The 23,756-nt window shown below is 32.8% G+C and overlaps 1 protein-coding gene across 3 annotated transcripts in view; it reads left to right on the plus strand.

Moving 5' to 3' along the window:
- The window catches only part of APLF (aprataxin and PNKP like factor), a 57,207-nt gene extending 40,114 nt beyond the window's left edge, over window positions 1–17,093 (plus strand). For 2 of the 3 annotated variants that reach the window (XM_074287108.1, XM_074287110.1), the window contains exons 9-11: window positions 6,722–6,771; window positions 9,035–9,076; window positions 16,556–17,093. In XM_074287108.1, coding sequence (XP_074143209.1) covers window positions 6,722–6,771; window positions 9,035–9,076; window positions 16,556–16,761 — 298 coding nt within the window. In that variant the 3' untranslated portion in view covers window positions 16,762–17,093. Of the gene's footprint in view, window positions 1–6,721; window positions 6,772–8,232; window positions 8,324–9,034; window positions 9,077–16,555 lie in introns of all 3 variants that reach the window. The other variant, XM_074287111.1, reaches the window with a different exon arrangement.
- Window positions 17,094–23,756: the final 6,663 nt, after the last annotated feature.

Raw genomic sequence — 23,756 nt, forward strand, 5'->3', positions numbered from 1 at the left:
CTTTTCTTCTCTGTTACTCTTTGACTTTTCTGAATTCAGGTTACCACAATTGGTAAATCTTTCAGTATCATCTCTCTTCCTCTACACATATGTATCAATATTTATTTCATTATTTACTTTATAATACTTTCTTTACTTCTTTGTCTTTTTTGGTTTGTCTGAAATTTGGTCATTAAATTAAATCTTTTATATTTCTGGTCCAACTTTTTTTTTTTTTTTTTAAGGCATCTCATTTTAAATGCTCTGAATCAAGTATATTGTCAGTATTTATACTTTGGTACTTAAATGGGTATGTATTCTTTCATTTATTTTCCACAGAGAATCTCCTAAGTATCCTGGAATTCTTTCTTGATGATTTTTTAATATTTTGTGGGAATAATGTAGAATTCTTATTGCCTTCTTTTATTTATTTTTGAAGACAAACTTAATTTTGCTTATTGATAACTATGTTAGATTGTTATCTACAAAATTGCAGATACTACTATTACTAAAAATAGATACATCCTAGGATTAGATAGGAAAAGAAATATAGACTTCAGTTGATCCTCCCTCCCTATTTTAAACATGAAAATGTAAATCCCAGAGAATTTAAGTGACTTAGTTGAGATCAGATAGTCAAGCATAGCTGGGACGTTTTTTAAAGACAAGAAATCAAGTCAATAAATATTAAATGCATACTATATGCCAGGCTCTATTTTAAGTGCCAGGAATGCTAATACATGGAGAAAAAAGGCAGTTCCTACCTTCAAGGATCTTATAATATATGGATCGTTCAGGGTTAACTAGAATACTTGCAGAGCTTTCTTCAAAGTTGCTCATCCACCTTTGGTAAACACCCTCACTCAGCTCTTACACTGTGGGTCTAAGAAGCTCTAACATGTTCAGCACCTACACCCTAGTAAACCATCTCAGCAGAAGGACTCAACTGGTTGAAGATAACTAACAGGCCTTAAACTTGGCAATGATTTAGGGAATGTCTACCCTAGGCATGTGAAATCTTTCCCCATTTGAATGGGAAAATGAGAACACTTGATTCCAACAGCTCTGAAGGTATTGATTGAAGCTGACATCATGGAGTGTTTAGTTTTGTTACATACCAAAAATGCCAGGGTCATCCACTACATCCCAAGTTATCATTCATCTTAACTTTTTGTCCTACCAATGAACTTCAGTGACTCAGATAGAGAGTAAGATTGATGACTTTGTGCAACTCTACCTCACCTAAATCCAGTTCACATGAAAGTCAAGCTATCACCTATGATGTCACTGATTCTCTTCAAAACTAAGGACAAACAACAATACCAGAAAAGGAGTATGGGAGGACAGGTTATAATTCCTTTTAGATAGGGGATTAATAGAGAAAAGTCAGAAGATTCAGGAGGATATCGTGGATAAAAATGAAAATTTTTCTCCTTAAAGGATTCAACTAATAAGAGAGAAAGCCTTGGATGGAGGGTATTTCCAATTTGAGTAGTCATCCTGGAGTGGAGTGAAATTCAAAGATGAAAAGGTTTCTGTGACATAAAGTACCATGAGGTAATTGGGATTTCACCTTGGAGAAGAATGAATGTTAAGTACTCTAACACTAAATTCAGCATTTTGCATACTATCTCAGAATTAATAAATGTTGGGTAAATAACTATGCCATTATAGCTCATTAACAGAGTCTTGATTCATTTTATAAAGACTGTAAAATAATATCAGGAATTAGCAGAGCCAAAATGTTAACATTTAAATGAGATCAGGTCCAATAAAAATATAATATGCTTTGAGGTTGTTGTCAAAGAAAATATATATATATATATACACAAACACACACACATATATACAAATATATATATATATGTATATATATACATATACATATATATATATATATATATATATATATATATATATATATATATATATATATATTCTATCTCTACTCCCTGGTAACTTTAGTAATAACCTAATGAGAATGAAGGTAAATGAGTTCAAGATACTTATTGGTGATATTTTAGGAACCATCATTTCTGTTTTGTGTAATAAACTTGATTGTCAAATTTTTATGGCTTCAGAGAAGCTATATACATTGTTAATGCTAAAAAATTCTACTTTATTCAAATCCCAGATTTATAAAGTTAAGGTAGAATGAGGATCCTTGGTAGTTAGTTTTACAGGTCTCTGTACAAATTCTCAAGGCAAATAGGCATTTCTTGGAATGTTCCCACTAGGAAAAATTTTCTTTCCTTGAAATTAATATTTGAAATAAATTAAAGTTTCAAAGATCAAAGTCTTTTCAGAAATGAGTAATAAATAGTACATAAGAAGCTAAAAAAATTAATCAAAAAAGTTAGGTGTTATGATGCTACTTGTACTTCCACAAAAAGAAGAAAAGTAATCCGTTTCAGTTTTAATAGAAAAATTTTCATTCAAATTAATTTAAATGAGAGAAATTTCCTAAACTACAGAAAGCAATTTAATTTATTGAGAATGAAAAACATGCTCACTTCTATCCACGATAAACAAAAACTTTCAAGCTTTGTAAAAGATGCAAAAAAGTTTATAACATTGTCTCTATGTTCAGAGAGCTTACAATAGAGTTGAGATGACAGAATATTTAGAAGAAAAAATAACAAATGATGTAATAAGTGCTAAATGTTCTGGACAAAAAGTGCTAGAGAAGTTCAGAGGAAAGAGAGAATTTTTACTTCTGGAGTAGTGGGGAAGACTTCTTAGTTTAGTTCTTGAGGAATTTAGTTAATCTGGGCAGAGATGGAAAGGTTTTAGGGTTGGGGATCCATATAATGGCAGACATTGAATGATAGGGAATAAATGGAATAATTCATAACTTTTATTTCCTGACTTTCCTATTTACTTTTAGAAACCTTTACTTTTAAGGCATATTTGTTGCCCTTTAGTTCTTCAAAGGTCATGATTAAGAGTCATGGGCTCTTTGGGTCCCATTCATACTGACATTCTGAGCCTGTCTAGTATAATCATGATTGCTACAGTTATTACTTAGTAACTAAACCATCTGGTGATTATTACTTAGTAATTTAGATTAGATCTTTGGAAGACAAACATATAATCAGCCTATTACCTAGTCCTTACTCAAAATCTTTTCATCTTGGTAGAATTCTTTTCATATTAGTACCATAATGATACTTAACTGGCATACTTTTTAAACAAACCTTTCCCATCTTTACACCATTTAGATACTGGAGTCAGACTTTTAAACTAAGAATGCCAAGTAAACATTCCTAAAATCTTTGATATAATTTGCTTTGAATACATTCAGGAGCTATATGATGACTTTTAAAAGTTTTTTTCTTCAAGAATGTAAATTGGCTTATTAAAATGCAGCTACTTAGTGAGTTCCATCTATCTGAAAAGAACAAGGAAAGAATAAAATGCCATTAATATTTTTAAATAGGAAATTAATGAACTAGAGGTATCATTTTTTATTATCAAATGAAACAGTATTAAAAGTATAATTAGTATTTTCATTTTTAAGCTCTGAAGTGAGATGTGGAAAATCTTCAACTCAGTTTGTTTTCACTAGGATGTATTTCAGTCTTTTGAGGAATTAATAAACTTCACAAGTCAAAGACACAGAAATATTAGTCCAGACCACAATTAAATAGAACTTTGGGGCTTTTTATATTCTCAGTGGCTTAATTCCCTCTGTTTTGAAACTATCAGTAAGAAATTGTTCTGTATTAATTATTTCATCAGCAAGCACATATAGATGTGGCTCATTTTATCTAGTCAGTTCCCAGACCATATATTACCTCCTATCAACTGTACATTATTTCCTTGCCATGCCCTATTAATTTTTCTCCTCAAGTCACTCCTTGCTTACTATTTCATGCTCTAAGAACAATAACTAAATCAGTATTGCTGATGTCATATTGGGAGTATGGGAGAATAGGGGTGTTGAACCCCAAAATATATTGGTATTTAGAATTCTCTCCATATGAGCCAACAAAATGTCAGAGTTCAGCCACCAAATCTTTGAATTTGGGATTGTTGGAACTCAAAAGTATATATTGAGGTTACAGGCTGCTGTCACAAGATGTCTCAGAAGAATTTGTAGGCTTACACTTAATTCAAATCAAAAAGCAAAGGTTTTATTGCCTTGCTAACATAGATATAAATCTATATGGAATTTTTAGCAAGGAAATGGGGTAAGATAAGGTTTTTATAAGGGAAAAATAACCTCAAGAATTGAAATTATATTTTGGCTTTCTGATTGGAAACAGTAACTATGGAGTTTTGATGGTTGTCAGTACAAAGAATTTAGTTAAGAATTCAGCCTTTGGCTTCTGTCTTGGATGGCTTTGTAATAAAAGTTCACTTAAAAGAGCAAAAGGTCCAAATAAGATCAAAAGGTCAAGATAATCTCTTGCCTTAGGGCGAAGCTTGGGCTGTAAAATTCAGGCTTTCTTTCAATAATGCCATTCCTTGCTATCTAGAACCAGCCCAACTATCAAAGATCAGGGAGTTTTTCTCTACCATCCTTATCACTACCATTTCTTCTGGAAAGAGGATGCTAGTTATATATAAGACCTCCTTCCACTAAAATATAAAAATATAAGCTCCTTTAGAGAAATAGCTATCTTTTGCATTTGAATCTCTAACACCTAAGACTTAGCACAGTGCTTGGTACATAATAAGTACTCCATAAACACTTTTCGTTTATTCCCATAGGGTACATTTAAGATATGATAGAGAAGTTCCCATGATTTGGCAAAAAGAGATATTTACATTACTGTTTTTTTATTGAAGGCAAGCTCTTCAGAAAGTAGACATATTTGGGAAATAAACAACTTGGTAATGAAGGTGGTGCCAAACAATTGAGAATAGAATTTGGATTTCTAGATCATGGCTTAAAATAGAATTACAGTCTGCTACACATGGATGGAGTTTAGGAGGAACAAAGAAGGCAGAAAAGAGAATAAAGAGGAAAAAGATTTGAAGAAAAGGAAAAGCAGTTGGCAAGCCCAGGTAAAAGATTACTGAAAAAATAAATAGGTTGTTTAAGTCTGTATTTCCCTGTATTCTTGGAAATCTAATCAAAAAGTCTTAAAGGAAACAGTGACGAAACTGCCAAAATATATCCATCATACTACATTATTTTCTCTGCCAAGGAGAATGATCTTTGCATTGGAAAGAACAGAACTAAAATGACCAATAGAAAGGTGATAATCAAGATAAATCCTGTTGAACAGAATAGTTAGGAACTGAGGCAGAACAATTCAGAGAAACTGAGGCAGGACAATTAGGGAAACTGAGTTAGGACAATAAAAGGAAACTGTGGCACAGCAAAATATTCTGATTTTTAGTAAAGGAAAGAAAATAGGGCTAAAAACTCTAGGCTAATAATATTCACTTTGATTCCTGGCAAAACACTAAAAAGTATTATTAAAGGTGTTATTGAACATCTAGAAGTGAAAATGATCAGAAAACCAACATAGTTTCATCAAGAGCAAGTCATGCCAATCTAACATCTTTTTTTGATCCTTTACTAGTCTTATTTTGATAGCTTGACTAGCCTTATTACATTGAAGGGATATGTATATATATATATATATATTTTTTTTTTTTTTATTTACCTAGATTTTTAGCAAATAATTTGTTATATTGTTGAGGTGTGAGAAATGAGGGTTGAGAGAGCCCCAGGTTGGTGCCATAGGCTTTGCAAAAGAATTTGCAATCCCGAATGAATGAGACAAGGTTTATGACAAAAAATGGGTTTATTACACTTGAGAAAAGTTTCTCAGCAAGCAAAATCCTGTTTGGATTTTTTGCGAAAGTTTGGGGTGTCTGCCTTTGATTTTATTGGTTTTTTTGGTGGCCTGGAGCTAGGGATTGATCTCTAGATGAATTTGAGGGTTTTTCAACTCAATAAAGTGTAGTGATTATGCCCCAAGCCAAGATCTCCAGTTGAATTTTAGATGGAACAGGAGGGTGGGGCTTCTCCCAGAGGTCTGGAGGGGTTTAAGATTTTTAGGGTTTCTTTTACCCAGGTCCATACCCCCAGAGATCAAGGGGAAACAGTTTACATCAATATCCTACTTGTGATCGTGTACACCATAGCTCTTCAGATCCTTTTCCATTATCTTTCAAAGTCTGTCCAGGTTCATGTTCATTGTTTCCATGACACTCGCTATCCATCTCATCTGGTTTCTAGCCTGAATTTATTTCTTTAGGTATTAACTGATTTGATCTCCTTGCATCATGATTTGAAGGTGTTGATTTCTGTGGCACTCAGTTTTCTTTATAGTCCAACTCTCACAACCATTTATTAGCAAGGTGATGTCTCTGATTTTTAATATGTTCACACTCGCCATAGTTTTTCTTCCAAGGAACACATGTCTTTTAATTTCATGACTATAGTCCCCATCTACAGTGTTCATTGAGCCCAAGAATATAAAATCTGATACTGCTTCCATTCCTCCTTTTATTTGTGAAGCTCACAACAGATGGAGCTGTCTCAAGATACTGTGGAACACCTTGGAAGGTGGAAGGTTTCTCTTTATAGACTTTATTCATCAATAGTTGGACAACCACTTTGTGCCCTATTATAGAGAGGATTCTCATTTAAGTCTGAATTGGACTGCATAGATTCTGAGGTTCCTGCCAATTCTGATGTCTTTTGTTTCTATGTCATAAACCAGCTTTTAAGCAATTATTAATTGGTAAACTTTATTTTATCTTCTTTTTTTCTTTACAGGAAGAATCCTCAACACAAAATAGAATATAAACACAGTATTATACCATCAGGTAAATCTTGTTTGTTTGTTTTTTATTTCAAGTGGGTGAGTTGGGGGGAAGGAGGAAAAGAAACAACATTTACACAGATTGGTAAATAAAAAATAATTTGTGGATGGAGAGAGAATTAACAACAGTTATAATTTCTATAGTTTCTATAGTTTAGAGATCCATTGCAAGTCTTTCTCCTTAATCTCAGTTTCACTTCACTACTCTCCGGATGAGAAAAGAGACCTCTCAGTCCCTTTGCTTCAGCTTTCTTTCTGTGTAAGGCTCCACCATCCTTCAGTTACCTAAGGTTGTAGTATCAGTCATAGTCTACCATTTACTTTCCTATATCCTAATAGCTAATCAGTTGATGAGTCCTGTATGTTTTGTCTCAACATCTGTCATCTATACACTTTATACATGTAGCAGCATTGTGATTCAGGTCCTTCATACTTCTCATTCAGATTACTGTAGTATCTTCTGATTAATTTCCTTTTCTCATGTCTGTCTTGTCTCCAATCTATTCTCCACACACCTGCAAAAGTGATATTCCTAAGCTACAGTTCCTTCCATGCCCAATAAGCTCCACTGATACCCTTTTATCTCTAAGACCAAAGATAAGATTACTTCATTTGAAATTTAAAGTACTTCACAACCTGGATCCTAAGTCCTTTCCGGATTTATTATTCCTTATTCCCCTTCACACTATCTGAGGACCAGCTAAACTGGCTTGCTTCCTCTAACTTAAACTTGACACTTGCGCCCTTATCTTTGTACAAACTCTCTCCCATATCAGGAATGCCTTCTTACCCCAGACCCTTAAAGCTTCCAGCTTTCTTCTTGAAAGCTCAGTTCTTGTGTCTCCTTAGATATAAAATATCAGTTCAACAAACATGTATTAAGTACCTACACTGTGACACAGTGTGTTAGTATATTTAGACTTGTGCTGAAGAATCATATTTTGTCAGAAAAGACAACATATTTGTATTACAAAAGGATTAGCCCTAAAAAACCTCAGATTGGAAATGCAGCAAGGAATGAACAGAGACTTTAATGGTGTTAATTATACCTCTACCAAGATTTTCAAAGGATATAACAACATTAGCAATTAATGATATATGATGAAAAGATAGACCTAAATAGCAATTGTAATCAAATGTGGTATTAGCACACTGGCTCACCATATCTCTTTAACTTCTCTCCAGAGGCTTTTCATGGGCCTCACTACAATAGACAAAATAAACACAAGACATTCTAGGAGTTCTTTGTAGTTGCTAGGGTTTCTTATCCCTAGGTTTTGTGTTTTTTTGTTACCTCCTCTGGTAGATTATGAGCTATTTGTGGGCAGGAACTGTTAATTTTTTTGTTTGTATCTCCAGCACCTTGCACAGTATCTGGCATAAAGTAAGCACTTGATAATTGTTTTTTTGATTGATTGTAAAAAGCAACATTTTATATGAAAGAAAACGTTTTGCATAAATACAGGGGAACAAAAGGTGAATGCAAAACTACACAGAGGAATAAATAATCTACAATATGAGAAGATATCTGCCATCACTCCTCTTCAGAGGGGAAGGTAATATGGTAGAAAACCTTAAGTATAATGTCAGGTTTTATTGATATATTAATCAGTTTCATTGATTTTTTTTTTCTTTCCTTTTTTCCCTCTATTTTTTTTCCTTTAAATTCTTTGTTTTAAGGGTGTCTCCTTTTGGGAGGAAAAAGGCAGAGATATGATGGAAAATTTGAGTGATAAGAAAACAAATGATATCAATAATTTATTTTAAGATAAATATGTATTGAATATCTGTTCATTTGGTTTGGCTTAAAGTGTATATCAAGTTATTTTAAAAAAGAATCCTTAAGTACTAGAAGAATCTGTATAAGAGAAATCAAAGATCTGTGATTTCCTAAATGTTGGCATTTAGTAGCTAGGGCTTGGAAAGTTACCTAATGTTCCTAGAAATGAAGGGACATGCCTGCGGGATTTTGATTTAAGTCATCTTGATGATGGGTTTAGCATTTTATCTATTAGGTCATGTTGTCTCTCTTGAGAGAGACGTATGTGAGTTTATATATACTTAATTTTACCTTGGCAAGAATGAGTTTAAAGAAAATCCCATACTGTGTGCATCTTTATGTTTTGATCCCTTATTTAAAGTGTCATTCTCCAATTGGTGTTCATTATCTGTAATTTATAATAATAATATTTGTAATAAAGTTTTTTATTCATTTCTACTTAAGTATCTCTCTCCTACTATAATAACACCTGCATGTGTTTCTACAGAGATGAAAACCAAAAGATCTAGACACAAAGCTACTAAGAAAGGTAAGTAATTTGATTTAAAGTGAAGTTTTAAAAGATGCTAGCTATTCTATATGGGAAAGACTGAAGAAAAAATCCACAAGATGAAATTCTGATGAAATCCTGTTATATACTAGATATAAAAAAATTCAACTGGAAGAATTCCTTTTTAATATTTTTTTGGATTATTAGTGCAACCTTCAGTTTGTCTCTCTATTTTTTTCCTGTTTCTCATGACTTGTTTGTCATTTTTGATTGTTTCCTCAAAAAATGCCTCTTCCTCCACTTCTTGTCAATACATCATTGTTAGTAATAAACTTCAGTCTGTTTTGGTCCACTGGGCATCTCTCTGTTTTCCTTTTAATCACCCATAATTTTTATTCTTCATAGAGTATGGTTTTATGTGATTTATAACATGCAGTATCACTTGAAGATTATTAATCTTAAATGGAAGTTTTTTGTTTAGATGGGTTTTGGGTTTTTTTCCCTTCTCTTTTTGGGAATGGAATGGGGGAGGGCAGTGTCAGCAAGCAGTATTAAATAATTAAAACTCAGAATAATTCATGATAAATTGCTTAGAGAGTTCCAGATCAAAATACCTTCTGATTTGAGGGGGGAAATAAAAAACAATTAAAAAAAGATTTTATGAAAGAGTGGTTTTTGATCAGGGTAGAATTTGAGTAGGCAAAGATGGATAAAGGGAGGCATTTTTTCCATACAATCTATGTGTATATCAATGATGAAAAGTATTAAAATGGAAGTTTCTATTTCATTTGAAAATTAAATTTGAAATATTAGGACATGAAAAGAAATAAGTAAAACTGTGTATTTTTAAAAGAAATTCTATTCTTGTCAATGAAATTGAAAACACCACTCATGACCTGCTGCTATATAATGCATTTCTAATCAGATGCAATATATTTTTATTTTTCTTTTTAAAAGGAAACAAAAACCTGCTTCTATTACATAATATGGAAGCTTTTACAAAAAAAAAAATAATGAAGCTTCTTATTTTAAAAAGAAGAAAATATTAACTATCAGTTCTTTACTGAATTAGTTTCTCTCCTTTAGCAATAACAGAAGAAAAAGAAATTTAAAGAATTGAAGGAGTAGGCAATGAGGAAACAAAAGGTATCATCTCTTTGCAGATGATACAATGGTATATTTAGAGAATCAACTTAAAAAGTACTTGAAACAATTAACAGCTTTAGCAAAGTTTTAGGATATAAGACATTTCTATATTACCAACAAAAACTAACAGCAAGAGATAGAAAGTGAAATCCCATTTAGAATAACTGTAGTTAATAAATAAAGTAGTTGGGAGTGTATCTCCAGAAACTTTTTGAACACAATTATAAAACATTTTTCATAGAAATAAAATCAGATCTGAACAATTAAAAAATATCAGTTGCTCATGATTAGGCTGAGTTAATATAATAAAAATGGCAATTCTACATAAATTAATCTACTTATTCAGTGCTATACCAACCAAACTGTCAAAAAATTATTTTATAGAGGTAGAAAAAATAATAGCAAAATTCATCTGGAAGAACAAAAGGTCAAGAATAGTAAGGGAACTAATGAAAAAAAAAACACACACACACACAAAAGAAATTGACCTAGTAGTACCAGACCTAAAACTATATTATAAAGCAGCAGTCATCACAACCATGTGATACTGGCTAAGAAATAGAGTAATGCATCAATGGAACAACTTAGAAACCTAAGACATAGTAGCTAGTGACAATAATTATCTACTGTTTGATAAACCCATAGAATCCAGCTTCTGAAATAAAAGCTCATTATATGACAAAAATTACTGGAAAACCTGGAAAATAGTTTCAACATTTCACATTCTATCCCCAAATAAGGTTGAAATGGGTTCATGATTTAAACACAAATGTGATACCATAAGCAAATTAGGAAAGTCAGCTCTTTGAGGTTCATGATTTAGACATAGTGATACCATAAGCAAATTAGGAAAGTCAGATCTTTGAGAAGGGAGGAATTTATGACCCAATAAGAACTAAAGAACATTATGAAATATGAAATGGTTATTTTTGATTACATCAAATTATGTAAAACTCAAAATCTTACAAAATAAATATTGAAATTAACTTTACATGTAATTGGAATAATAAAACATTGTTAAATTTTTTAGAAGAAAAAAAGTTACTATCTTAAAACCCAATTCAGAAAACCTATAGAAAATTAACAGTTTTGAAAAATCTGCTCATATAATTAATTAACTTGTAAAATGATGGTCTGATTTAAAAATATATTTGATAAACACTTCAGCAATTCTGAAAACAATAAAATTGTAAAGGAAATGTAGAACCAAATTCTTAAAATATCTTCATTACTTAAAACTTTGAGGATATATAAACAGAAAAAGACAGAAGTAGTTTTTGTTGTTACTATATGCTGTGCTATAATAGAACTTGGAAAAAATATTTTTAAAAAATTTGTATTGTTTGTTTTTCTAAAAGCAGATTTTATTTTAGGGATTTTTTGGGGGTGGGGTATGGATGTAAGGAGAATATCCTTACCATCATGGCATCTTTATTTGCCCATGGTAATCTATCATTTTAAAAATATATCTAACAACTTTAATTATCCTTTGCTGACTATCAACTACTTAACATTTCATACTACCATATTTCTTTTTAAAGTATATGAAGACATTGAATTTCGACTCAAATTCATAGAACTCAGAAAATTAAGGAAACTATAGAGAGCAGTTAGTATAAATCTCCTCCTTTCATAGATTCTTGGTTATAATCCCAGCTTTTTTGACTTTTAGAAAATCATTTTAAAAGCCCTTCACTTTTTTATAGAGTACCTGCTAACTCTTGAATCATCCAGACTGTAGTTTCAGAGTGTTTGAATTCTTTCTTTCTGGTTCCTTGACCTGGAAACTCTGAAATTTAGCTAAATTTCTGGGACTTTTCCTTTTAAGTGTCTTTCAGGAGTTGATTAGTATATTCTTTCAGTTTTTATTTTGTTACCTGGTTCTGATAATCTGGGAAGTTTTCCTTTAAAACTTCCTGAAACATGATGTCTAGGTTCTTTCATCAAATAGTGTTTTTAGGTAGTCTTATAATTCTTGAATTCTCTCCTTTATCTATTTTCCTTGTCAGTTATTTTTCTTATGAGATAGTTCACTTTTTGATTACATTGTTTGATTTTGGACTTTTTGCTCCTGGACATCTCCCAACCCAGGTCCTACAAACCTTCTTATCTGTCTTAGGTGCTTTAGTCTGGAAAAAATGACTCACTGTGACTTTTTAATTGGTTATCCCCCTTACATAATTTGGTTTTAATGTGTTGTTTAAAGGTGGTTTACAGGAATATTTGGGAGCAGGGAGAAAGTGATTACTTTACTCTCCCATATTCACTCTGCCTGAAAAGCATTACTTTCAACAGGAAGTATTTCCTGACCCTTTTGCTTCTATTTCCTTCTTCCCTACCCTGTCACCTTGTTTCTGTTTTATATATTTATAAAATATATGTATATGTCTCTAGTTACTCAAGGTAGAGGACATTTGGACATTTTGTCTTTGTATATCCAGCACCTAGTACCATTCCTAGGAGGGATTTAAGAGATGTTTGATTCTCACAATATCTTTGATATGTTTATATCATCAGGTTTTATCAGACTGTGTTTACCAATTTAAGTAAAGAACTTTCAGATGTGATGGTTGAACCAGTGATGTTTGATAGATTGTGGAGAACAAAAAAAGTGCTACAGAAATGGGACAGAAGCTTGCTCTGATTTTAAAAAAGAAGAGTGATAAAATTCTAGAATGTAGTATTAAAATTTTAATGGTTAATAAATATATAGAAAAGGAAACATTGATTGTAAAGAGCTATCATGATTTCATTAAAAATAAGCAAGCCAAATTAACCATATTTCCTTTTTAAAAGTCAGATCAAGATTTAGTTTATTTGGATTATAGCCAAATATTTGATAGCATTTCTTGCTGTTCTTATTATCAAAATGGAGATATGAGAGCCTGATAGTAGACTCAGAACCCGCAGAATTACTACCCCTCCAAAGTGGTCCTGGTGGCTTAATAGCCCCTCACAGGGTGCTTGACTGAGCCAGATTCCAAGAGGCAGAGATGAAGAGATAGAATGTGCCAGACAGTGCAGAGGCACTGAGATGGCCGATGGACTGTTGAATATGGCATGGAGACCAGTTTTGTCCAGTCCATGGAGCCTATGGAGGAAAGTTGTAATAAGATGGAAAAGTAGGAGGGTGTCAGACATATAGTGTCAGTGAAGGGATAATCCTGCCATGCTCTGCCTTAGATTGGGCACCTTATTTTAGGAACAATCTTGATAAGATAGAATCCAGAAGAAAGTGATAAGAATGAGGAAGGGCATGAAGATAATGCCATTAGAGAATCAGAATCATTGAAGATTTTTATCATATAGAAGAGATTATTTACAGATATTCCCATAGCTGCTTTCAAGAATGTCATTTGGAAGGGCTGTGCCAAGGATTCAGAGCTAGGACCAAAGACTAGAAGAACAGAATGGCAGGTTTAACCCGCACAATAAGAAATATACCAAAGCTCTTAAAGCTGCCTTGAGAAGTCATGGATGATGTTTCTTTGGAGATTTCCAAGCAGAGTACTGACCCTCATTGGTTATGTTCTAATGGAGATTGTTATTTCAGTTCAGGTGAGACTGGATGGTCCTTGAGATTTTTTCCAATTCTGAGGTTCTAGGATTCTTTGACAGTAGTGTGTGATAGATTTTGAAAGGAGGAGAAGCCAGAGTGTGAAAACTAAGAAAGAGGCTCTTGGAATAGTTGCCAAAGGCCTAATTTAGTGAAAGGGGAGAGCTTAAAGGTATCTGTGGGCAGATTTGAACTTGGATCTTCCTGACTTTGCACCCAGTGTTCTATATCCACAGTGCCACCTACCTGACCTTAACCCATGGAGAAGAGTTTAAATTATTTTTTGAATTTATGTAAACAAGGGAAAAAAAAACACAACCTTTCTACTATTTGGTTCCATGGAATTGTAAATGGGAGAGAAAACTACTGAGAAAAAGCAGCTCATTAGTTCTGAAGCAGTTGATATTATTTTAATGATATTATTTTGCTCTTTGCTGACCTTTTTATTTGAAAGTATACAGAAATCTCAGGGAAAAGCTTTTCTAGGGACTGTTGCCTCACAACCAACCATCTTAGAAGTGAGACTGCTTTATAACAGTTCCTTTAATCCTGTAGCATCTACATTTTCTTGGATGGTGTTCATCTGCTCCTGAATTGTCTCTGTAGTAACTACAGTTATAGAATTCCAGATTTTATCTCTTTTCATTCAGATCTCTAATTTCTCTTAAGCATAATCTACTCAGTGTATTTTTTTCTTCTGCTGTTAAATGTTCCCAACATATATATTTTATAAAAAAAAATTATGTTTATCTTATGAAGATAGTCATTTTATTCCTTAGATATACACAGCACAGTTTTTTATTATTTTGCAAGCAACTCAAATGAAAAGGTTAGCAGTATTTATTGTAGAAATAGAGTCTTGATTCCTGAACTTGTTGCCAAGGTACAAAAAAGCTTATCATAGTTAAGATCAACAAGTACCTCTTTTTCAAAGCTGTTTGCCAAGATAGGCATCCATTAACCTTTTCTGAATGTTGTTTAGCATGCTTTATTGAAGAAAAGAACTGACATTTCCCCCAAAATATATCGAGACTGCTGGGAAGCTATGAAAAGCAAGCACCCAACTAGATGATAGTTGGTGCATGTAAATCTGAAAGTCATTAATTGCCACTAGAAGGTCTAATAATTGCTCGGCTCATAGAGAGTTTCAGGTCAGTGCTTTAAAACATATACAGTGTCATTTCTAGCATAATGTCATCTGAAAATGACCTGCTGTCAATTCAGTCCTTTGTTGTATAAAACAATTGGGAGAAAGCTAATTTTGTTTGCCAGCTGCATGGGAGTTCTCTTTAAGGTGCTCTCCGAGAAGCAGTTTACATGGTGAAGACTACATTAGATTTTAAATTAAGCCCTTCATTGACCTTGTTGGCAAGTCCTTTACCTTCACTGAACTTCAATTTCTTCATCTATAAAATGAAGTCATTGCATCAGAGGATCTCAGAGTCCTTTCCAGCTGTGAATCTATGGCTCTGCAGAATGAAGGTTGCTTAGATGCCAAGAATGATTTGGAAAATGAGTAGATTTGATCTGACTTTGCAGAGACTAAGAATAAAGCGCTTTATTTTCTTTTACTTAAAAAAAAACCCCTCATCATTTATCATTCATCTTCATTTTTTTTTAAATTCCTAAATTCTAGGTGCTTTAGCTCAATGAGCACCACCTCTTATTTTCTATCCCAATTGTATGTAAATATTTTGGGAAAATTTTTACTATTGTGTTTACAGAGTGAAAGGCAGAATGGTATAGTGGATTAAAAGCTGGCCTTGGCATCTGGTAGGTCTGTGTTCAGTACTACCTCTGAGGAATACTAATTGTTGTAGGTAATAATTCTGGGCAATCTTTGTTTTCCTCACAGTACACTAAACAATAATCTGAAAGTGCAAGTTACAGATGATTGCCAGTTTGCATTTGGGAAGGGACTTTGCACATTGTAGTTCACTACACCAAAGAAATTATAGGTTTAGGTGAAAAAAAAAAAAAGCATATATTCAGAGGCCTATCTTATATTCAAGGTCCTATCTTGTGACCCAGATACATCTAACCAGACATTTCATTTTACTCCTAATTATAGTTCCACTTGCTTTCCTCTTGCTTACTGTGGAGAAACTACATATTGGGGTAAGGTTGGTGTGCTGGGAGCATGGTATTTGGAAAACTCTTTGTATAAATATAATGATAGAAGTCTTACCCTTGGCAAGCTTTACCTTTTTTTTTTTTAAGTATATTTCCTTTTGACAGGATAATAATAACTTTACTTTTCAAAACCTTTTATATGCATAGTAGATGGCTTGATACTCTTATTAGCACATTATATTATTACTGATTATGATATCCATAGGAACTTAATTTTATTCAAGCCAGTCTATATCTTAATGAAATCAGAATCAGTGGCAGTAGTTGAAAACCTTATGATGATAATTTCTACTTGTACAGGACTTTCAGGTTTACAAAGTGCTTTCTTACAGTAATTCTGTGAGGTAAGTGATGCGAGTCTTTTCTTGATATGGCAGATAAAAAACAGATTTGGAGATTAATTGACTTAATAACCAAGTCACAAAATCAGAGTCAGTATTCAAACTCAGGCTTCCTGCTTATAAAACCATTGCTTTTTTCCATTATTATTGTCATTTCATGTGAATAAATAATATTCAAATTGTTTTTAATTATTCTTAGAATTTTGTGATGGCTGCTCATCTCATTTTTGGGTCTTCTTTTGTGTAATCAGAATTTCTGAAATTAGCTTTCAGTAAACAAAGACATAGTAAAGATTTAGAAGTAATCATATTGTTAAATATTCAAATCTTCTGTTTGTGTAGGTGTAAGTGTTTTGGATGAAGACAGTGACAATGATGGCCAACCAAATGACTATGATTTGAATGACAGCTTTTTAGATGATGAAGAAGAAGAGTATGAACCAACAGATGAGGATTCTGACTGGGAGCCAGCAAGTGAAGACCAAGAAGGTGAAGATGTTGAGGAGCTTTTGAAAGAAGCAAAAAGATTTATGAAAAAAAGCAAATAACTCCTTTTCTAGGGTTATACCATATTACTTATTAAGTTGATTTTCTCTTAAAATAAAAGATATCCAGGGTTGAGATATCTGGGCAGTAATTGTTTTTCCTCCCTTTTATAATTTTAAGTTTTAATCTCGTCCTTTTAAAGATATAAAAATTTAAGCTTTCAAAACATGAAATAGCTACTGAGTAATAATGCTTTTGTATTTTAAGAATAAATTTAATTTGTCTTGATTTTAAAATTTTGTTCCTAAATGTTTAAGAGAAAATTCATTTAAGGAGCAACTTTTTCTTTCTTATATACTTTTTCTTTGGCAATAAAAAGAGAAAAATACATACTGATTTTTCATTTTCATTGACCAGCAGTTTTGTCTTTAAAGAGAAAAAAATATATACAAGTACATTCAGAAAATTCTATCATTAGTAAGGAAGTTGAAATCTTTCTTGGTTATAATAGATAATTCTTTTAAACTGAACCAGATTTTTAAAAATAATACCCTTTACATAATGGTTGTACGCTTAAAAAATAGTCTTTTGAGTGGCTGTTACAATTTTTTAGACAACTTTTCATTCTTAGGAACTTGAAAAAAATCAGTCAGATGGATCCTGATAATGATGAGCATAAGTGTAAACTATTCAGGAGATGCTATTTTATTACTTATATCATGTTACTATAATTTTTGGCATTTCTTACTTTAAATATGGAAAAGCTTGATACCTTTATGTGAAGTCATAGACTCCGGGAATAATTTTAACTCGCAAAGGTTTTTTTTACATTATGAATATGGAAATAGTGGCAGCTAGGTGGTGCAGTGGATAGAGCACCAGCCCTGAAGTCAGGAAGACCTGAGTTCAAATGTAGCCTCAGATACTTCTTAACACTTCCTAGTTTTGGGGCCCTGAGCAAGTCACTGAACCCCAAATGTCTCAGAGGAAAAAAAAGAATATGGAAAAACTAGATTGCTATAGTTATTGACTATTTTGTCCTTTGAACCTAACCTATTCCACTGATCAGCTAGTCTATTTCTTATAACAAATGGTCTTGATAACCACCACTTTATAATATAGTTTTAGATCAGGTACAGGTTTATTTGATTTTTGTTTCATTAGTTACTTAAGGAAACTATTTCAATGAAGTTGTAAAGACAGATTCTGAATCATTACAGTGAGTTATGGAAAAGTGTAGATAATGAAGGTAAACCATTCCTTCCAGAAATTTAATAGCAAAATGAAGAAACTAGATCAGGCTTAGTAACAGGGACAGAGAAATAAAGTTCTAGGGTAGTTCTAACCTTATCTAAGCTGGTGAAGCTGAAAAATGGAAAACAGGTACAAATAAGTACTATTACCATATATGATTTGGGTTCATGTGTTACAAACTAACCTTAAAAGGGAAGCTAAAAGAGTCTTAGCCAGAAAACTCTTGTTTTCCTTTATAAATGAAAAGATATGACAACTAAGAACATTGCCAGTTTTCATTTTCACTTTCAAAACATCAAAAAGCAGTGGAAGAGAAAACAATACTGGAAAAAGATTCTCATTGAGGCACAACTAATATTATCTTTAGCATTTATAGATGAAAACTGGAAAGAACAGAATAGGCGCAATATGAAAAAATTGCCAATGGTTTGTCTAGTGATCCAATCTTCTTATTGATATTGGAAAACCATTACATTTGGATTCAACACCCCAGGCATCAAATTGGTATGAAAGGAAATGAAAGTAGAAGATAAAGTTTGGAAGAGCTGATGCACTTGAGCAAATACAAAAAAAGACTATATTGGAAGTGACACAATTTTGAAAGCATTCAGAAATCAGTTTACAAGTTATTTTAAAGAGCCAAATGCCTTCTTTTTCAGTTTTGTAAAATTGTTTGAGTATTTTCATGTATTAATGTATCATTGCTGAAAATATTTTTTAAAGTAAGCTGCAAAGACTTTTCTGCAAAATAGACATCTTCAAAGTAATATTTAGATTTAGTGAAAGGTGTAGAGAATACATAATGCTGCACATGGCAAAAATGCCATTTTAAAGTCTTGCCTTCAAGAAGTTATCTCATAAATAACTTAGGATGGTAAAAGATTCCTTAATAGAGGCAAAGAACACAATAGAGACATCATTAAAGTAATGGACACTCATAATTGGCCTATTTTTGTTGAGATCACCACCAATTCAGGTTTGAAATTTTGCAGTTATCCTTGATTCTTCTCCCATACTCTATATCCAATTAGTCACTTAGTCCTGTTGATTCCATATGCTTTCCCCTAATCTGATAACCACAATCCTAGTCCCTCATGACTGCAGCCTGAATGCAGCCTGGAAGTATCTTTTTAAGGCACAGATCTCGGGTATTCTCTTGCTCAAAACTTTCAGTGGTTTCCAGTTACATATAAAACAATTCTTAGTTTGATGCTTAAGATCCTACACAGTCTCACTCCAGGCTACTATACTATTCCAGATTGCTTCATGTTACACTCCTTCACATACACTTTGGTTCCAGCCTAACTGGACTGATAGTTGGAACATTTCAAAACTTCTCACCTCATTGCATCCATTCCAACAGACATATCCCTGGAAAAAGTCTCAACTCTACATTCCTGAGTGTTTCAAGGTCTCTAAGACATTCAGGGGCCATCTCTTTGAAGCTTTCTTTATTCCTTCCAGTTGATGGTTATTACCTTATATTGACTTATTTGTGTGTCTAGCTGCCTTAAATTACTCTCTATCTTGGCTCAAATTCATTTGCAGCCAGTCTAGAGAGAATCCTGGGATATAGAAGAGTGGTTTAAGTTGATTTCTAGCTCAGATGTAGGGATCAAATAGGAAAGAGTTAAATTTAACCTTGTAGCATTGCATAGGTGGCTATGGTGGGATTAATCAGTAAGTACTTTACCGCACATTTGAAACCAGGACCAACTAATTGTAGACCAGTATATAATTCATTATATATGGCTGTAATTTTTTAAGTTTGATGATCCAATGACATTGGCCCCCTGTCATTTTCTCTTTCTATACCTTGCTCTTGGAATGCTTTCATTCCTTGACTTTGCCTGCTGATTTCCCTGTGTCAACTAAAATCCCATCTTCTAATGGAAATCTACCCCAAAATCCCTCTTAATTCTAATGCTTTCCCTCTCTAAATTTTTTTCCTATTTATTCTGTATATAGATGACTTTGTATATATTTGTTGTCTATTCCATTAGATTAAAAATTCCTTGAGGACAGAAATTGTCTTTTGTTTCATTTTATATCCCTAGCACTTAGCACAGTGCCTAGGGCTTATTAGGAACTTAATGTATTTATTCCTTTAATCTTGGTATGAGGGTTGTTTTTCATTTTCTTCTGTGACCAGTGACTTACTATAAAAGTGACTATCTACAGAGCATTTGATACTAAGTATCAGGAAAGACCCATGAATCTCTCTATACCACCAAATTCAGTGTCTTAAATCATTTTTTTTTTTTTTTTTGGAAAAATTTGATACAAAGGAAGAAAACCTGAGCTTCTTTGAAGTCAGAGGAGAGGTAGCCTGTGGAGAGGAAGATATTACAAAAGGCAAGAAAAAATGGAGTAAAAATCCCTGGATGAGTCTGAGGGGATTTGAATCAAAAACAGAAGAGTATGAATTTTCCTTGAAACAGAGGAAAGATACTTCTTCCTTTGAGGAAGGGAAAAAGGTGATAGATAAATATGCAAAGATAATTTGAGATGGACAAAAGAATAGATGTAATTTGTATTGAATGGCCAGGAATATCATTGAGGTATGAAGAACACAACCTAGGTAATATGGTAAACATTTGATCATGGAAATAGCTTAGACTAATAATATCCGTAATAAGGAAATGGCTGTTGTCAGATCCATTCATGAAAATCCTGTTTATCCCTCTGTCATTTATTTGTAAGCTTAAGATACTGCATCTTGCTGAAAACTGACTTTGTTAAAACAGTGACATGAGTGGGTTTCTGCCATGAAATACAAAATTTCCATAAAATTGTTTCTGTATCTTGTTATATTCCAAGGATTCTAAGTGAGGCAGCAATATCTAATTATCCGTTCAAACCAACAAATGATAACATGTAAAAATGAAATTGAAGCCGTGACATGGAGAAATTAATTCACTATTAGTTACTCTATATTTATAGATATTAAGCCAAGTTTCCAAACATCCATGAACTTAAATGCTGTTTAATAAAGTTTAATAATTCTTTCTTATTGCAGATCTGAAGTTAGGAAGATATAAATTTAAATATGGCTTGGGCATTTACTATCACTGCCATCCTGAACAAGTCATTTACATAATTCTCATCTGTCCAATGGGACTATCAACAACATTTTTGTGAAAAATAAATGAGATGTGTGCAATGTTTGGTAAATCTTACTTATATGTGATCTATTATTATTGTATTATTTGGGTCAGCCTCATGAATTGCATTTCTCTCATATCTCTATCTTCATTCTCCATTCCCAGTAAAATATAAACCTGTTGAGATTCCTTTTTTCATTGTATTCCCAGAACCTGACCATGTCTTTCATATAGTAAGTGTTCAATAAATGCTTATTGGAATAGATGAATTGGTCATCTCAATGCTAGTTCCGTGATTGTGGTGAAAATGTTATGCAGATAAGTGAAGAGGTTGGGCTGGTGCTGGAGGCTCAAGAGATTCTAATGGTTTTTGAAGATGTTACAAAAACAAAAAACAAAAAACAGGTAGTTTCATTACAGAAGAAAACATTGCTACCTCTATTATAGGCTTTTCCAGAATAGTTTAGGGCTGAAAACACATTTCTAGGTTTCCTTTGTTCTTGCTTCAGATAAAGCGATTTTTGGACAATAGAATACTTTGTTGAAATGCTTTCTCCTTTTCAGCTATTTCACTACAGATGAGATTCAAATGATAGTTCTGCATACTTGTATATCTCGCTGGGTTATTCCTTCCAAAAATGCCTATTATCAATAGTTGATTTTAGAAAATCCTTCTTAAACACTGCTTTTATTTCTAAGTCATAAATTGTGATTTGGCTATATAATCATCACTGCAGTATTCCTTCCATTAAATAAATGAACAGTTATTCAATTTACATTCTGTCTTCACTAATTGTTAGGATAATTCTTTTCTTGTATTTCCCCCCAAAAAAGTCAGTTCCTCAGGAGGGAAAGTGAAAATGCTGAAAGGCCAATCTTTGTCCTTGTAAAATGGATATTTCAAGGTCTTTTTGATCCTCTGTGTTATTATAACCACTTGTTCTGGTATTTTTTCCAAGTAACAATTTTCTAGGAGTTTGTCTTCATTCAGCAATAAGTGCTACTTTCTGTTCATGTAATTGATGGTGATTCCATGTATTAGCCTGCTACTCAAGTAGTAAGTAGCTCCTCAGAGCATAGCATTCATTCAGTAATGGCAAGTGAGAGTTCAGGGAATGGCTTCCTGCAGAATAAACTAAAAAGAAAAAGGGAAGAAAGAGATAAATGCCTTAGCTGAGTTCACTGAAAGAGATTTTGGTTATAAATAAAGTTTAAGAAATCTGGCTTCTCCTATAGTCTGCTTAGTCAGTTCCCTTGTTTTTTCATCCTTTTTTAAGTCAAAGAAATTAGAAGTCTGAGTCAGAGTAACCCCAGTGTCCCTAAAAGCCATACTAGAGTTTGGGGCCAATTATATTGTGTACTCCATCTTTCCCATCACCATTTTGGTAGAGATGAAATCAGGTTAAATGTGTATCAAGCCATAGCCTGAAGCAGTGAATAGCATCCTGGTCCTGGAGTCAGAAAAGTCTAAATTCAAATCTAATCACAGACATTTATTGTGTGATCCTGGATAAGTCACAACTAATGCCTATCTCCAGTACTACTTCCCAGGGTTATTGTGAGAATAAAATAAGAGAATATTCAATGGAGTTATTGTAGATCTTAAAGCACCATATAAATGCTAGCTATAATAATAATAATAATAATAATAATAATAATAATAATAATAATAATAATAATAATAATAATAATAATGATAAACATAGTGCCAGGCACTGTGCTAAGCATTTATAATTATTATGTCATATGGCCATTCTTGTCTCATTATTATTATAATTTTGATTATTAAACATCTTAATGCTTCAAGGTAGATGAGTACTCATTGCAACTAACTTTTTTGGTGATGATTGGGGTTTAAGAGTTGATTATGTGAGGCCCAGTCTTTTGGAGCACTACTTTCATAGTCACCTCCTTGCCCATATTATCACTCAATTCCTACTCACCAGAACTTTGTGAGCAGAGGGGTAGTACGTCAGTATTACTTGTAGAATAAATTATGAAGTCTTCTATTTAGCACGTAAAGCCCTTCTCAGAGACACTGGCTTATATAAAATTGCATTTATTTTTTTCATGATGTATTCCAGCCATATTTGCTTTCCATATACAACATCCATGTTCTCTTTCTGCACATTTTCATGGACTGCCACTTGTCATCTCTAGCTCCCTTAAATCAAGTCCTTCCTCTTATGAGATGTATGTGAAACATCTAGTAAGAGATGTTTTAAAAGTCAGTTGGAAATGTGAGACTGGAGGTCAGGAGAGAGGATAGAACTGGATAGAATCAGAATGATCAGCCTATAAAAGGGTTATTTGCTCAGGAATTAACTATAGGAAGGTCCTGGAATTCAAAGTTTGACAGTTTTCTGACCCAAAGCTTCTTTCACATTTCAATTAAGATAAAAAGTAGGGGGAAAAATACAGAGACCAAGACAGACAAAGTTCTTATCTCTTTCATTAGTTTGGCTGCATTCTATTCCCAATGTTGAGAGGGAAAATGAATATGAGAGACAGACAGATAAACACAAAGACAGAGATTGTTGTTTTTTTTTTTTCATAGTATTCATAGTATATATCTCTCCAGTAAAAGATAACCTGCTTGAATACAGGGACTTTTATTTTATTTACTTTGTACCTGACATATAATAATTGATCCATGACTATAAATTTGAAATAAAAGGAAGAGAATTATTGCTGTCTGG

Source organism: Sminthopsis crassicaudata, chromosome 2 (genome assembly GCF_048593235.1).
Source record: "Sminthopsis crassicaudata isolate SCR6 chromosome 2, ASM4859323v1, whole genome shotgun sequence".
Taxonomy (NCBI): domain Eukaryota; kingdom Metazoa; phylum Chordata; class Mammalia; order Dasyuromorphia; family Dasyuridae; genus Sminthopsis; species Sminthopsis crassicaudata.